Source organism: Canis lupus, chromosome X (assembly GCF_011100685.1).
Source record: "Canis lupus familiaris isolate Mischka breed German Shepherd chromosome X, alternate assembly UU_Cfam_GSD_1.0, whole genome shotgun sequence".
Taxonomy (NCBI): domain Eukaryota; kingdom Metazoa; phylum Chordata; class Mammalia; order Carnivora; family Canidae; genus Canis; species Canis lupus.
In genome coordinates this window covers 105,631,418-105,648,575 of record NC_049260.1, presented here as the reverse complement: position 1 = coordinate 105,648,575, position 17,158 = coordinate 105,631,418, and the positions used below count along the sequence as shown (strand labels likewise).

The window sequence follows — 17,158 nt, the reverse complement described above, 5'->3', positions numbered from 1 at the left end:
CCAGCCTACTAGTACCTGCCATGATGCTGACCTCCAGGCCATTAATACTTTCTGATTTGGAATAAAATCCAATAGAACAGACATATTTTGACAGACCCATACCACATTGTTTGCTGTCCTCTTCCAATTAGGGACAAGGCTTATGCCTGGAATGGGATCTCTGAGTGAGTGTGTGAGCTTATGACTGCAAGTTCTTGAGCAGAGCCAAAAGAGAGCAAGTACTGATCAAGAATGCAAGGCAACAGGTGGCCAAGCCTAAGACCTCCCCTGATGCAAGAGTACACATCAGGAAAGAGCCTTCTGTGGTCCACCTGTGGCCTAGCCTCTGGAAGGGGAAGCAGCTGGGTAAGGGTGCCCAGCTTGGGTACACATGGGAATAATCTACCAGAAGAAAGCTGTATAACTCAAACTCCCTTTTCAGTAGGACCCAGAACTGGACCCAGTGTGCAAGGAAGACATGGCCTCAAAATAGTTAGAAATAAATTACTTGATAGTTCCTTCAAGTGAAACATCTACTTGTATATCTTCAAGATGTTTGGAAATGGATTTTTGTGGTATTTTAAGATATTTTCCCAAGATCAAAGTTAGGCACATGGATGTAACATTTTCAGGGTCATCTGTCTCCACTCCCTTGTTTTAGACTAAAGAGGCACAAAGTTTTTCACCCGTGTTCTGGGTCTGCAGCCCTCATTGATTCCATATATATGCACAGGGCTGAATGGGATCGACCCGGCATCCCAAGGAGATGGATGTCATTCTCTCCTCTTCAGGAATGGAAAATTCTAGGAGAGGGGATTATAGTATGAAGGTACTTTTTTAATCCTTCAAAATAAATGAGAACTAGCAGCCCAGTAATGACTTCAGTTAATTTTTTTTTAGCATCTGGGAATGCAAAGTTATTGAGCTCCAAAGACTTGAACCTTTCTGGCTCATTTGAATAGTCAATTGCTGAGCCTTCTCATCTCCACCTCCCACTCTATTGCTTGTCTCTATTCCCATTTCCCAGCTGCATCCCATTTTTATATACAAAATATGAGTGCCCCTCTGATGAGTGTGGCCAATAATCACTTTTCCTTTCTGTCTAATAAAGGAGTTATTTCCCCCTTAACCTTCTTTTGTTCCTGACATTCTTGAAAGAATGCTATGCCTTTTACTATGTCTTTTGTAGGTTGCATCTGATTTCTTGAATTGGCCTTTCTGCTTTGGTTCAGACAAGTATGTAACAGTTCTCTGTGTACCTACTTAGTCATTTGCCTTGGTTACTTTTTATTCATCCCACTTGAGATTTGGTTTCCAGAGTAATTCTTTGTTTCATTGCCGAGGATTCCTCTCTTAGTTCTATTCTTTACTTCTTTTGGTTTTGGTGTTCTGCTTTGTTTCTTTTATGCACCTGTTCCTGCACTGAAACGGTTATCTTTCATTATTGTCATTTCATTTAGGCATGTCTAGCTCTCCTGGCCCACTTTGTTCCTTATGTTCTCTTGTGCTGGAGCTTATTTTAAGCTGCCTTTGAGTTACATGAAATTTACTTAAAATGTTTTTCCCGTTGGTGTCTATTTCTTTCCTTCCTGGCTTGGAAATTCTGAATTCATCTCAGTTTATAGATGTTTTGTTTCCTCAAATATATGGCTAACTCTTAGCCTCCAGATCAGTTGTACTGGTTTATTGATTAATCAGGCAGTGGTAACTGGGAGGGAGGACAAACATTGCTACATGTAAATTTCTTATATCTGGATATAACCTATACATTTCTTCATGATGTCTGACATATTTCCTCCCAATTCTCATTTGATGTTTTATTCCTTTCAAGACTTTTGGCTCAGCTAATTCTTGAGGTAGTGGGGAGGTTTTACCAGGATAAGATTTGACCAACCCAGGGAAGGGGCACACTAGGCAAGCTCTAAGTTACTTTATAAATGATCATGTCAAAGGCAAACCAAACTGGTGTCATGGTAATTCAACAAGGTGGTCCTGGGTTTCTGCAGGCACACTGAGTGGTAATTTGTTACCTTCTAATATCTAACAACTCACAGCACTTCACAGAGGAAAGATCTGAACCCCATTATTTTATGATTCCCACTGGCTAGAGCTGGTGGCAATAGGAACACTATCAACACCCACCCTGCCAAATAAACCTTACCATTCCTAAGAACTGGAAGTCCTCACCGGTGGAAATGTAGAAACACAGAGGATTTTATTTATAACATTTAATTCTAAGAATGTATTCAAATGCAGATATTTTAAACACCCATGACTTAGGCATCAATTGACCAAGAAAATAAAAAGACATTGCTAAATGGACAGGAACTTAGTATATGGCAAGTATCTGCTCTGCAGGATTTTCCTATCTATACATGTGTCCGCACCAACCTTGTTTAAATCTGGATCAGCCAGTCTTTCCGAAGGGGTCTCTTCCCCTTCATGGTCTAGTAAACTGCATCAGTTACTACTCCTAGAATAGCATTACATTTTGTGAACCTCAAGTAGAAAGAACACAGTGAGCTAGAACGTACTCCGTTTTGTTTTTTCAGAAGGTAATCATAAAGCCTTTAAGCTTGGACCGTATTTAAAATCAGTTTAAGGCTTGTATATGAGATTGACCTTTATAGGAGATAAATCTGAACTCTGTGTCTCCAGACCCCAAATTGTATTTTGACACATTAAATATCACCTTTCCATCCAGTGCTATAAATTGCAGTGCTGGATTCAGTTTGGTGGTATGTATTGTCCGTGCTTTCCGTTTACTACTTTTGTCAGCAGCTCCCTTGAGGAAGGGGAAGGGAGAGCTCGAAGACCATACCCTGGACTCCCAACAGTGATGTCATGTAAGGCAACACTTGATGAATTTCATTCCTAAATTAAGAAAATAAAACTTGGATACATATATTAAGGTCATGATTAACTGGAATTCCTAGGGAAATAAGATGTAATAAAAATAAATTTTCTGGTCACTTAGGACTAGTCTCTCACTGCACCCCCCCCATATTTTAAAACTTTAGTTGTTGCAAAGCTGTCTAGAATGTCTGCATACGCTTGCTAGCCTTACTTCAGTAGATTTGATATTTATTATGGACTCTTACTTTGCCAAGGACCTTCCAGGACTTTGGGAGAGTCTTCCTTCTACCCCATATATACATTTTGTCATCCTGGCTAACTATGTTGCTTTATTACACTCACTTCTTATGCATTAGGTTTTTATCTCTGTTAACCCCTTTAGGCAGTGAGCTCTCTCTGTGGATAAGGACCATGTATGTCTTTCTTGTTCGAAGAGGTACCTCCACCACTTAGTGCCATATTTGGGACATAGAAGATGAGTCCGATTGAGTCTTCCAAGAAGCAGATGCCAATATGGCACCAGATGCATAAGGGACTTCTCAGGGAAAACCTTTGTAAAGGAAAATTAGCAGGGAGCTGAAGGATGCTGGAAGAACCCTCACACTGTGGTGCAAGTCTGACCCTGTGGAGGAGAGAGGGAGAGAAGAAAGGGAGAGTGGGAAGAATCTTTGATTGCAGTACAGTTTTAAGGACATTTTGTCAAGGTCAATGGGGAGTCCTTGAGCCCAAATCCCTGTCAGGGAAGTCCTGTGTTTTGCAGGACTTAGCATCTTTTTATGCTCCGTCATCAGCTGGGGCAGCCCCTGCAGACTGTGGCCTGGGTACAATGTGGTGGTGAGTTCAGAGTGCAGCAGCAGGGGCCATTCATCAGTCACACATAGCACAGTAGATCTGAGATGCGTGTTTTCATGGCCACCACAGAGGGATCTCAAAAAATGAGATTGGAGGGAGAGTCTGAGTACAATGGGAGTTCCAGAAGAGAAGGAAGATTGGATTTAATATTCATTGAACCCTAATATTTGCTAGTGTTGGTGGAAGATATAAAATCATGGTACTCCCCCTCATTTCCTTCATCTCTCCTCAGATGTTACCTTAGGAAAGAAGCCTTTTAAAAAATTTTATTTATTCATGAGAGACACAGAGAGAAGGCAGAGACATAGGCAGAGGGAGAAGCAGGCTCCTATTAGGGAGCCCGATGTGAGACTTGATCCCTGAACTCTGGGATCACGTCCTGAGCCAAAGGCAGATGCTCAACTGCTGAGCCACCCAGGCATCACGGAAAGAAGCCTTTTCTGGCTACACTATATAAATAGAATTGTTACTGCCACCACTACCTACACTATCTCCCTTTGGTTTTTAAGCGTTAAAAAAAAATTAACAGCTTTATTGCGGTATAATTAACATACAATAAGGTACATATTTTAAAGGTATAATGTGATAATCTTGACACGTGTATGGCCATGAGACAAATCACTGCAACAAAAATTATGAATATATCCATCACTCTGCCAAATTTCCTCACTCCTGCCCCATCCCTGCCCTGTGTTCCCTCCCCAACAACCACTGAACTGCTTTCCATCACTATAGGTTAATTTTCATTTGGTAGACTTTTATATAAATAGAACCACAGAATATATAATTTTTTAAAAATTTTTATTTATTTATGATAGTCACACAGAGAGAGAGAGAGGCAGAGACACAGGCAGAGGGAGAAGCAGGCTCCATGCACTGGGAGCCTGATGTGGGATTCGATCCTGGGTCTCCAGGATCATGCCCTGGGCCAAAGGCAGGCGCCAAACCACTGCGCCACCCAGGGATCCCTATAATTTTTTTGATGTGGCTTCTGTCACTTAGCATAATGTTTTTGGGGTTCATTCTCATATCTCATATCTCACAGTTGGTTTTTCCTTCCTTCCTTAGTCCTATTTTCTCTGTAGTACTTATCATTACTTGACTATATGTGTGTGTGTAGTTTATGTATACACACACTATATACACAAACTGTACATATATACAACATATATTTTATATATATATATACTTTGTATTTTTGTGTCTCTATATATCTGCTATATCCACAGTGCTTGGCACATGGTAGGTGCCCAATAAAATATCTGTTGAACAACTCTCATCTGTTCTACTGGCTTCAATTTTCATTCATATGCTGATGACTTCCACAGTTGCAGAAATGTGTTGTGTCACTAGTGAAAAGCTGAGAATGACAAAGATTTCAATCATTGGGAAACTTGGCAGATGATGATCATTAACTGAGACGTAGAACACAAGAGATGGAACTGTGTGTGTGTGTGTGTGTGTGTGTGTGTGTGTGTGTGTGTGATACATTGAGTTCAGTTTTGGGTATGCTGAATTTGAGATTCCCATGGAGTGGCTACAGATATGGAGTTTTGGAGCTCAGGAGAGAGGTGAGGGTTCGGTTAGGGAGTTCAGTAGTCATATGGGTATCGATGAGATCGTGAGTGAGGGGAGATGTAGAATGTGGGGGAAAGTCAATGACATTGTGATAGAAGTCAATGACAAGTGATAGAAGAAGAGGAAGCATGAAAAGGCAAACAAAAGTGGCCATAGCAGTAGGTGTGTGTTGGGGGGGTGGGGGGTAGGTTCACCAAGACAAGGGAGGAGAAGAGCCTTTTTAAGAAGGGGAGATCGGGGTATCCCTGGGTGGTGCAGCGGTTTGGCGCCTGCCTTTGGCCCAGGGCGCGATCCTGGAGACCCGGGATCGAATCCCATGTTGGGCTCCTGGTGCATGGAGCCTGCTTCTCCCTCTGCCTGTGTCTCTGCCTCTCTCTCTCTCTCTCTCTCTCTCTCTGTGTGACTATCATAAATAAATAAAAATTAAAAAAAAAGAAGGGGAGATCGGTTGACTGTGAGGGATGCTGCAAAAGGTCACATTGGATGAGGACTGAGAAGAGGTTCTGATTTCCTAATTTTGGAATAAGCAAGGAGATTATTCATTTGGCAAATTTTATGGAGCTACAAAAATAAAAAAGCACTGTGCATCATAAGTGAGGTAGTAAGGAAGTAGCTCAGGAGTTCAGAGGTCAGCCTTTGGAATTTGGATACAGTTAGGATATTGTAGTTGTAGGGATTTTGATGATTATCTGAATGTTAATATTGTCCTCTGGATGTTTCCTCTGTAAATCTTACCCCAGACCTTTAGTTAACAATGACTGCAGAGCTTTGATATGATATTGTTTTAATCATTTATCCCAAAAAGCCACATTGGGTTGGCAGACCTACATTTCATTAGGAAATCATAACTGGAGTTTTGAAAATTGCTTCTTGGTTGTGCTCTCATTCATAAATTATAATCAAGAAAAAATAAATCGTCAGAGCAAAGATTAATCTTTAATGGACAAATTAAATATTGGTGTTCAATGACGTCTACATAGTGCTATAAATTATTTTATGCAGAATTTATGAGTCAAACCTAGGCAATTAATTCAAATGGTTATTCGAAAAGAAGCAGGCATCAGGATAATTGGGAGAAAGCAGGGATTAGTTAAGATAAACACTCATTTCAAATAATCAAGATTTTACTGTATTTTTTAAAAAATGCATTTTTTGCCTTGTTCACTTCGTGTGTGTGTGTGACATCGTGTTTACAGAACTATGAAAACCTTATTTGTTTCAGGATCAGATTTGCAAGTGTGTCTCCCCAAGGGCCCAACATGCTGCTCAAGAAAGATGGAAGAGAAATACCAGCTGACAGCACGGTTGAATATAGAACAGCTGCTTCAGTCTGCAAGCATGGAGCTGAAGTTCCTGATTATCCAGAATGCCGCAGTCTTCCAAGGTGAGTTCTGGGGATCACTCTAGATGTGCTTCTCCATGGCATCATTCCTTTGCGCACTGGGCTTTTAGATGCTAAAGCATAATTCACAAATTACCGTGCCAGCATTAATGCTTGTTAGAGAAACCTCCCACTGAGAGATTCTGTTGCAGGAAAAACACAGTTTTTATAGAAGCTGCATTTCACTCTTTGGAGAGGTGAGCATCATCAAAAATCATCATCCAAGGATGTTCAGATTACCTGTGTGCAAAAGCTACAAATACCCCACAGAGAGGGCAAATGATATATCTTCTCTCACCGAGCCTTAAGACTTGTTTAAGAAACAAAAGAGTTTACTTAAATACCAGTTTTCTCTAGGCATGGGTTAGATACTTGTGGAATGTGCATGAACTCCTTCTGACCACGGGGACCATTTCCATAGGGATGGGGAGTTTGGCTCGATAGCCCTATGTTTTCTCATTTGTGTGAGTGGTTACCTCTTGTTTCTTTGTGAGTCTTCGTTCTTACTATATCTGTGGGTAGCTATAAAAGAAGCTGCTGTGGCACTGCCAGAATGGGTCAGAAATTCCATTTCTCCTTGCTAAGTTGTAGGCATATCTCAGCAGGATGAAGAGTACCTCCCTTGATTCAAAGACCCAGCTAGGAATGATGATGATAGCCACCGTCAGAGTAGTGAGATCAAGCACTTCTGTGGCACCATGTGCTAGGTACTCTTATAAGTATGTATTCTTTTAATCTTCACACTGACCCCATGAAGTAAGCCTTATGATCGGTATCCCCATTTAACAGATGAGAAGCCAAGGCACATAGTGGTTAAGTAACTTGCCTGAGGGAACACAACTAATAAATGGTGAGAGCAGGATTTGAACCTAGGAGGCCCAGCTCTTAGAGTCTATACTTGTAACTACCTTGGTATGCTACCTCCTGGGCGTTATTATTTTTTATGGATTTTATTTATTTATTTATTTATTTATTTATTTATTTATTTATTTATTTATTAGAGAGAGAGATAGAGCACAGAGGCAGAGGGAGAAGCAGACTCCCTGCTGAGCAGGGAGCCCGATGCGGGGTTTGATCCCATGACCTAGAGATCATGAACTGAGCTGAAGGCAGACGCTTAACAACTGAGCCCAGGCACCCCTGGGAGGGGAAATTAATTACAGATATTGAGGCTTTCTTCTGTATTTCCTGAGGCACAGGATATCAGCTACCTTTTTCTTGCTCTACAGAGAATTGGAGTCAGATAGAAAAATAACACTTCTGATGACTTGACATTCTAAATTTTTAGGTTTATGGCACCTTGATAAAGATTAACCTCTCTGAATTGTAAGGTAGGTTCATTACAGCTTATTTTGTGTATTACAAGGAGAATCTTAGAATTAACTAAGAAAATTACTCAAATTAGCTAATAAAAGCATGCATTCGTAATAGTTTCTTGGGTCAAAGCCTCAGGGGATGTTGGCTTGATTATATGAAGTACAGTATATAAGCGTGAAGTATTTGTTCACTTATTTATGCAGTCAGACTCTTGTGAAGAGTTTGTCGAGACTAACAATTTGGCAATAGAATGAATAATTTAAGCTGATTTTAAAAATACATGTACCATTCATGTACCTCTTAGATTGGTTTTGGAGCTAATCTGCTGGCTGAAAGTAGGGTGGTAAGAAGTGATGGGACATGAGAATTGGGTTGAAGCAGAGAGCTGAATCTTACTCTTCAGGGTGTCAGGTGCTCTTCAGAATGGAGTGTCTGTAATTTGTTTCATTCTTAGAGTGACTAGACCCACAAATGTTATTGTACCATTGTGGGCTGGCTGGAGGTGGGCAGGAGAATGATGTCACTGCTAGTCCAGCATGCAGAGTAGCTGACATGGCTGCCCATCTGAGGGCCTTGGGTGTCAAGCATTCCCACTTCTGCCCAGTCCTGTGTTTTTGCATACTGTGTTTCCTAGGCCCGGAGCAACACAAGACTAGAAGAAAGCAAGTTCTGACCAGATTTTAATCGGCTTAGTGTGGAGGGTGAACCGTAGTTATGTGAACAGAGGCTGGAAAGTGTGGGGCAGCACAAACTAGTTGTATCCCCAGTCTCCTCTCTCTCTCTCTCACGCACACACAAATATATATTATTTCTCAAATTGTGAACATAGGCAAGATGTTATATTCTTGATTGCTTAGAACAAGACAGCAGCCCCCTTTCCCTCTTATACTTACTTTTTTTAAAAGATTTTATTTATTTATTTATTCATGAGAGACAGAGCGAGAGAGAGGCAGAGACAGGCAGAGGGAGAAGCAGGCCCCATGCAGGGAGCCCGACGCGGGACTCGATCCTGGGTCTCCAAGATCACACCCTGGCGCTAAACCGCTGCGCCACTGGGGCTGCCCCCTCTTATACTTACTTATTATTCTGATGAACTGAACTTGGGAGGGCACAGTTATTTTTTCCTTAACATATACTCCTTCCCCAAGATTCTGGTAGACCAGATCATTGCTCCCATACTTCACTCATATGAAATTTGATGCAAGCTCTTTTCTCTACCACATGAAGTTGAAGAAGGCTCATGTTGATATTGGCCTATATCCACGATCTCTTTAGGATCCCTTCACTAGGTCTAGACTGGAGGTATTTAAGCTGTGAATGCTTTCTGCAATCATGTGAACACTTCCACGAGCAATTCTTACTGCCTCGATTTGGATTTTATGTCTTCATTTGCAAGAAGCCTTTGCCCTCATAAATGAGCCCGGGGCCCTTTGCTACAGTAGTTGGAGTGCTCTCTTGCTAATGTTGTTTTGATAATGATTGAAGCATTAAAAAAAAAGTTGTTCTTTATTTTAAGTCTTTGCATTGCCTCGTTTCCTAAATTTAATTTACTTGGATGTGCTTAGTAAAATGGGGCAGCACAATCGTTTTTTGTTTCTGCTTAATTAATTCTTTTTGAAAACCTCTGCCAAAAGATTTTCTTTTCTCTTTTTCTTCTCCCCGACCTAATAATGATTACAATGATAATAATACTAATGGTAATTTATTAAGTGCCTACTATATGATGCTTTGTTTTACATAATTCCCTCATTGAATTTTCCCAGCAGCTCTCTGAGGTTCTACTGTAATTATCTCCAATGAGGAAACTCATTGATGCCACAGCTTCTTCCAAGCCATCATCAAGGAAGACATGGTCTTCCTTGTTCTTGGTGTGCTTGAGATGAAACAAAATTAGGAAGTTGTAGGATTTGTGGTCCTTGAGCAGAAAACTGGGATCGAATTCTGTATTTTTCATCCTCTCTCCACCACCACTACACCTTCAAGCTTGGAGCTCTGTTTAGCTTGCAGAATGCCATTCTAACTTCCCTGTCCTATCAGGAAGTATTTGGGGGGTATGTTGAGGGTTTTTTTTTTTTTTCTGAATTTTGGAGGATTCCAGTCTTCCCCAAGGTGTCACTGACTTTGAGGAAGAGCAGACTCTTCAGCTTTTCTGGAAGTTGCACGACCCACAACTTGAACTGGCTTCTTCAGAGGGGAGAAATATAGTGGTCAAGCGGAAGACCTCTCTGTGCTCCTGAAATGCCATGGAGCTCCTGCTTAGTTAGTCGAGAGCTCCTCAGGTCCTCATTCAGTGTCTACTACTGTTCTAAGTTTATGTGTGATCTTTACCAGCTTGATTTTTTTAGTTTTCTAGCCAGTGGTAGATAAGGAGTTGGGTGGAAGGGTTATGGAAGAATGCCAGAGGGGGAGGTACATATGAGCAGCAAGAAGTTATGAGTGACAGTAAGGGGGGGAAGACATACAAGTGGACTCAGGAGCTTACTGAATAGACAGTCTGGAGAGCATTTAGTGGAGGGGTCCATCCTACATGCCTCAGTAGCCTCTGTTATAGTAGGTCCAACAACCAGTGACCATAGTGATGGCTGTGAATCAATAAAAAAAAGATCAGAATATTTCGCCATTTTTATTTTCCTTAACATTTTCATTGTAAGTGGCTAAAACATATTGTGGGGAGCTGAAAGGCAATGGAAGAAACACTGGCCTTGGAGTCAGATCATTGAAGTTCTGATGCTAGTTCTGCATTGGTGAGCTTTATGACTTTGGGTGGCCATTGAGACTCCATTAGCCTCAGTCTTGTTATCCACAAAATGGGTATGATAATTATGGTCCTGTTTATCTCTTAAGGTAGAGATAATGTATGTGAAAGCATCGTGAAAACCGTAAGGCACAGTAGTTATGCATTATTATCTAGACAGCTCATTTATGTGGCCTGCTTTACCCCAGGTGGTGCCAGATAAATGGCACATTACCATTATAGACATTAGTCTAGATAGAGCTGGAGGTCACGATGTAGTTCACCCACTTTTGCCACCTACAGATGCTACTCAAAACAGCTTCAGTGCACAGGTGAGAGAGCACTTAGGTAAGGTAGCCTTTGAAAAAGTCTTTTTTTTTTTTTTTGTACATTCTCAGATGTGAAGCTGTACTGTTCGAAATGTCAATACTGCCGGGAGCAAGCCTTTTTTCCAGCTTCCCAAAGCTTCTCTTTGGGCCCCTAGCTGGTATAGTTTACACACAAACAAGCGGCTAGATGGGGAAGGGTTTGTTATATTTGGGCCATACATGTGTTTTTCAGGCCATATTTTAATTGCATCGTCTGGCCCACGTTATCATGGTAGCGTTGGAAGGCTTGCTTCTACCTGCTTTCTACAGAGGAGATGAACATGATGTCTCTGCATAGTGGGGGACAGTGGGGGTGGTGGGGACAGTGTTTCTGTGCTGCTGTTTCTTCACTCCCTTGTTCCCCATTTCCATCTGCTCTTGGCAGTTCTTAGACTTTTTATTTTTTTTCCCTGTCAGATTCCTGTCTCTCCCACTCCCCCTAAATAAAATTGACCTTGGTTAGAACACCCTTTTCCATCAGCTCGGAGCAATTTCTCCAGTCATTTATGCTTGAAATAACTGTTTAGGGACATTATTCAAGCAAAGCTTTTCTTTTCCTTCACAGTTAATATGTGACTAAATAATTGCTCGAATGTTGATAAACATGTTTTTGAGATTCAATCATTTGTTAATTTAGTTTTTATAATGTTGTGGGGGTTTTAAGCGAGCATCGAGCAATTTTTCTCCATTTCACAATTTTTCTCCTTGACTGGTCTGACAGTTCTCCAGCTCCGGGCAGGCTGAGCCCCACCAAGTCCCTGACTCAGACCACCGGCCATTTCTGTCAGATCCCTTCCTTCTTTGAAAATAACGTACGGGGAGGGAATAATTACATTGATGTCTAATCAGGACTTAATTCATTTACCAGGGCTAAACGCAATAACATTAAACTGGATAGAAGAATTTTAGGAACGCAAACCATGACCATGAGTGAGGTTATATATCCTCAAAAATGTAAATTATTAATCAAACCACTCATCTGTACAGCAAAGCTCTAGTAATCCCATTATAAAAGGGTGAATTTCTCATCAGAGCCCAGAAGATGCTGGCTTTAATTAGGGTACTTTTATGGCGCTGACTTCAAGAGACATTTTGGTTACAAAGTCTTTAAAAATGCGACTCTTTAATTATTAGTGCCATCGGAAAAACAATTGGAAGCTGGGTGTTTAAAGTCCTTTTGGTTTTAAACTTAGAACTCTTGGATTCAATGCGATTTCAAAATTCTGTGGCCTTCACAGAGCCAGAGGCTGGGGGAGTTGTAAACCTTTACTGTGCCCTCTTATTGATTTAGAAAATCAGTCATTAGGCTGAAAACTGTTTAATAAAAAGAGCTTAGAAAAATGACTCAGTGTGCGGGTGGAGACTGTTCTGGGGCCAACATGAGGTGAGGAGATTATACAGATTAACTCTTTACCCTAGCCCGTGCTGCTCGATGCAGTAGGGCTCTGGCTGCCATGCTCCTGCCCACCTTCTCACTAGTGGGCCCAACGAAGCAAATTAAAGGACATTGTCCCTGCCCTCCAGAAGCTTCCAGGAAAAATACCACTTTTGCCTCCAGTGATTATTCTCCGCCCTTCCCCCCTACTGGGATTTGTTTACTTTCTGAAAACATATGTTCCTCCTCCTCTTTCTGCTCACTGAGTTGCAGTACCTGGCATTGAAGTAATGAAGCATATGTTTGAGAGATTTGAATTCTCCTGTCAGTAGAGTAGAGGTAGAAATGATTTTCCTTTAAGCTGGAAGTGGTAACATAGAAATTAAAAACACCTTTCCTCCTGTTAACTGTGAGAGGCTTCCAGGGGCCGAGGTGTGCCCTTGTACCCCTCCTTTTTTCCTCATCCTGGCTTACAGTCAGTCCCCAGGTCTCGTTTCTTCCTTCATGTTCACCTCACACCTTCTTCCCTGCACCCCTTTCCCCTCTGCCCTCCCTGAGTCTCAGTGGTCACATGGAATGCATAGTGATGCCCACTGGCCTCGTCTCTGATTTGAGTTCCAGGCGCCATCAGCTCACACCTAGACTACCAGCAAAGGTGGGACTAAGTTTCATGCCTTTGGACTCCTCCTTTGCTACCCAGTCCAGCTACAGAGTGTGATGATTAAGAGAGCAGGCTCTGGAGTCATCTGGGCCAGGTTTGAGTGAGTCTCCCTGGGGATAGGTAGGACAAGTGGGGTAGCTGTGGAGAAGTTGAGGGCTTGGGCCAAGAATCAGACCTCCTCTCTGAACACGTGCTAAGTCAGTGGGAGATGAATGGAAAGTCTCCTCTTTCAAAGTGTCCTACTGGCATTGTCTCATCGATCTTACGACAGTCTTCTGCGGTTGATACTATGATTAGCCTCGTTTTTACTCTGAGGAAGTGGGGTTTTAGAGAGATTTCTGTGATTTGTTTCATGTCAGCCAATAAATGACAGGGGCAGGAATTGAACCTGGGAAGTCTAGTTCCAGAGCCTGGGCCCTTTTATGTTATATATTGCCTCTGTGTATTTTGTTTCACAGTCATGGGCCACCTCCCCAATTTAACCCTGCTTTCTTGCAAGGGAATTCTGTTGTATTTAATTAAAGCACATTTGCTGAGCAAGTACCTAGCATGTCTGGAGGCAGGCATTGTGGGAGATTCAAAGAAATAGTACTTCCTGCTTACCTTCAACTTCTAGAAACCAAAACTTTTATACATAACTCAGGTACAAAGCATCCTAAGAGAAATGCTGTTGAGAAATAGTTCACAGTTTTCTGAGATGAGTAAGGGTAGATTCAAATTTGGTGGGGCCCAAAGCTTATCTAATCTGGGGGCCCTTTTTAAGAAAAAGAAGACAAAATGAAAACTACAAAATGCCTGTGCCTCTTCCAGGTGGAGGCTTGCAAGTGTGGGTCCCTGCAGCTTAGGTTTTATTAGCTTCACAGGAAACCCGCCTCTGTATGGGAGTGGGAGGTTGGAGATTAATTCCAACTAAAGGGTAAGAGGTTCTTGGAGGAGATTGTATGAATTCCCTAGACAGACATGGCTCTTGATCAAAGAGAAGGGCAGGTGAGGGAGTTAGGTAAATCAGTGCACATCTTTTTCTCAATTAAATTAAAATTTGAACATTATTAATCGCTTACCAGATACCAGTCTTACTGGCCTCCCTGGCTAGCCTTGTAGCATCTCAGCCATCCCCCACCTCCCTGAAAGGACCAGGTGCCTAGGAGACATGCAGAGGGGCATGGTGTGACAGACATGTGCTCTGGCTTCGGGCAGGCTGGAGTCAAAGTCCCAGCTCTGCTAAGTCCTCTCTTTATGGCTTCTCTTGGAGCAAGTCACTTCTCTCAGAGCCATTAATAAAGCAGGGTTAAATCAGAGGAGAGCTATGAAGAGCTCAGCCTGATGCTTGTCTGTAGGAATCAAATGCACAGTGGCCATTGGTTTTGCTATTCTCTGTTGTATGTTTGTCAGCATAACTGTAGACGAGGTGGAATATCTTCGCTTTGCAGTATTGATGGCCAGATATCTGGCATGTGTACTTTTTAAAAGATGCTTTCCTATGCTTTAATGTAGTTATTCACGTAAAAATGTTCCAGTATACCTACTCCTAATCCTATCATTCAGAAAAAGACCGCTTATCATATTTCAATGTGTTTTCTTCCTTTTTCTCTGGTGTGTGTGTGTGTGTGTGTGTATGTGTGTGTATATTTAAGACTAAATAGTATGCACTTTCTAAATGGTCCCCTAGTGGTCTGAACGAGTTAATGTAGTCTTATGATCTAACCAGCAATGGCAGACTCTGATTTCACTGGGTTACGTCAGGAGGGGAGGGAGAACAAAATAAATGAGGGCAGCCCAGGTGGCTCAGCAGTTTAGCCCAGGGTGTGATCCTGGGGACCCGGGATCAAGTCCCACATCGGGCTCCCTGCACGGAGCCTGCTTCCCCTCTGCCTGTGTCTCTGCCTCTCTCTCTCTCTCATGAATAAGTAAATAAATATAATCTTTTTAAAAATGATTAAATGAAACTAGGATGTATATGATGCTTCCCTCTTTTGGTTGAAGTTCTTTAGCATTAGTACTGGACCTAATTAACTGAAATGTAATTATTGGATGAGACCAGGTTCTACTGTATTCACTCTCCTGGGATCCTGTGTTTTTCCTTTTTAATGCTTACCAAGTTCATAATGACACATGTATGGATATTTTGGGTCTCTTTTCCTGGAGAATGATCTCTCTGAGGGTAGGGCTTACCTGTTTTCTACCTCACTGCTATATCCTCAGGTGAGATATTAGAGAGTAAATGTTTGAACACACAGACACACACACACACACACAGGCACACACACATCTACACATATACATGATTAAGATATGTAGCACTAACAGAAACAGATTTCCGGCTCTTCTGCTTCCTCTCTAGCAAGTACCACTATGACAAAATAGGAAAAAATACGACCTATTGCCTGCAGCATTTTTTTAGGTTTGATTTAATTAATTAAATAATTAAAAGAGAGAGCAAGCTGAATGTGGAGGGAAGGGCAAAGGGAGAAGGAGAGAGACTCCCAAGCAGGCTCCATGCCCTGCACAAAACCCAATGTGGGGCTCAATCTCATGACCCTGAGATCATAATCTGAGCTGAAATTGAGAGTTGGGCACCTAACTAACTGAGCCACCCAAAGTGCCCCTATTTTTAGGTTTTGAACTCTACTCAGATATAAGATCTTATGAGTGTAGACAATAGGTTGAAGCTTTCCATTTTGAGATGAAATATCTTACGCATATCTTGAGCTGCTGCCTCTTCCTATGGCCTCACCAGTCTCTGACTTGCTGGTTGTCTTTTCTTCCAGTCTGATCTAGGCTCTTCACACAGCACCGTGAACAAGGCTCAGAGCCATAGATTTACATTTGGTGACCAAGAGTCATGAGAATTGTGATACCTGTCAGCTTCTCTAAATATGCTCTCATGCATCATTCCTGATTACAAGGGGCACGTAAAAGTAACAGAGCAAACTTTCTTTCAGGATACTCTCTTTTTAAAAAATAAGTTTTGACAACATAAATGAGTACTACAAACCCCAATTTGCAGTTTTACTTTCCACGGTTTCGGTTGCCCGAGGTAAACCATAGTCTAGGATCAGATGATCCCCCTTTGCTGTTAGCAGGACAGTAGTGGCCTAACACTATGGCATCCTGCCCATGTCATCCACCTCATTTCATCTCGTCATGTAGGCATCTTACTGACTCACCTCGTCATGGGAAGAAGAAGGGTGAGTACAGGACAATAAAATGTTTTGAGAAAGAGACCACATTCATGTAACTTTTCTTACAGTTTGTTGTCATTGTTCTATTTTATGATTAGTTACTGTTGTTAATCTCTTCCTGTGCCTAATTTATAAAGGAAACTCTATCATAGGATTCTATGTATAGGGAAAAACAGAGTCCGTCTAAGGTTTAGTCATATCCATGCTTTAGGTGCCCACAAAATGTCTTGGGATGTATCCCTATGGATAAGGAGGGGGGACTACTGTACATGTATATTAGAGAAAATAAAACGACCCCCCCAAAAAAACTGGAAAATAGAATGACCTACATGTTAGCTCCCAAAGGATAGTTACATTAACATTTTGGTGTATAATCTTGCATACTTTGGTTCAGTATTATACATATATAGGTCATGTATATATTTTTCAAAAATGGATTATATTGCTTTTTCACGTGATATAGCCTTCTTTCCGTGTCAATAATGTATTTCTGTAATACAGTCGAAGTATAGTATTTAGAGGCCACATAGTACTTAGTCATGTGGTCCATCTCATATGTTATTAATACAACCTTCTCAATGTTAGAAATTCAGGTTACTTTCAGTAAACTGTGGTGACATAAATAGTGTTCATGTGAATGAATATTTATACACATAATTATTTCCTCTGGATAAATTCTTGGAACTGGGATTGCTGAGTTAGAGGCTATAGAGTTTCTAAGGTTTCTCACATTTATTGATCATTTGACTTCCAAAAAGTTGTAGCTATTTTTTCACACTCACTAGAAATATATGAATGTCTATTTGCCTGACCATTTGCCATTTTATAGTAACCCCACTTTGGGTGAAAAATAGTACTCTTTGGTTACTAGGGAA

At 41.4% G+C, this 17,158-nt stretch overlaps 1 protein-coding gene across 1 annotated transcript in view; it reads left to right on the top strand.

Moving 5' to 3' along the window:
• The window catches only part of GPC3 (glypican 3), a 440,745-nt gene that overhangs the window by 26,543 nt on the left and 397,044 nt on the right, over window positions 1-17,158 (top strand). The window contains exon 2 of the mRNA XM_038586609.1: window positions 6,488-6,649. Within this exon, the coding sequence (XP_038442537.1) occupies window positions 6,488-6,649 (162 nt within the window). The remainder of the gene's footprint in view (window positions 1-6,487; window positions 6,650-17,158) is intronic.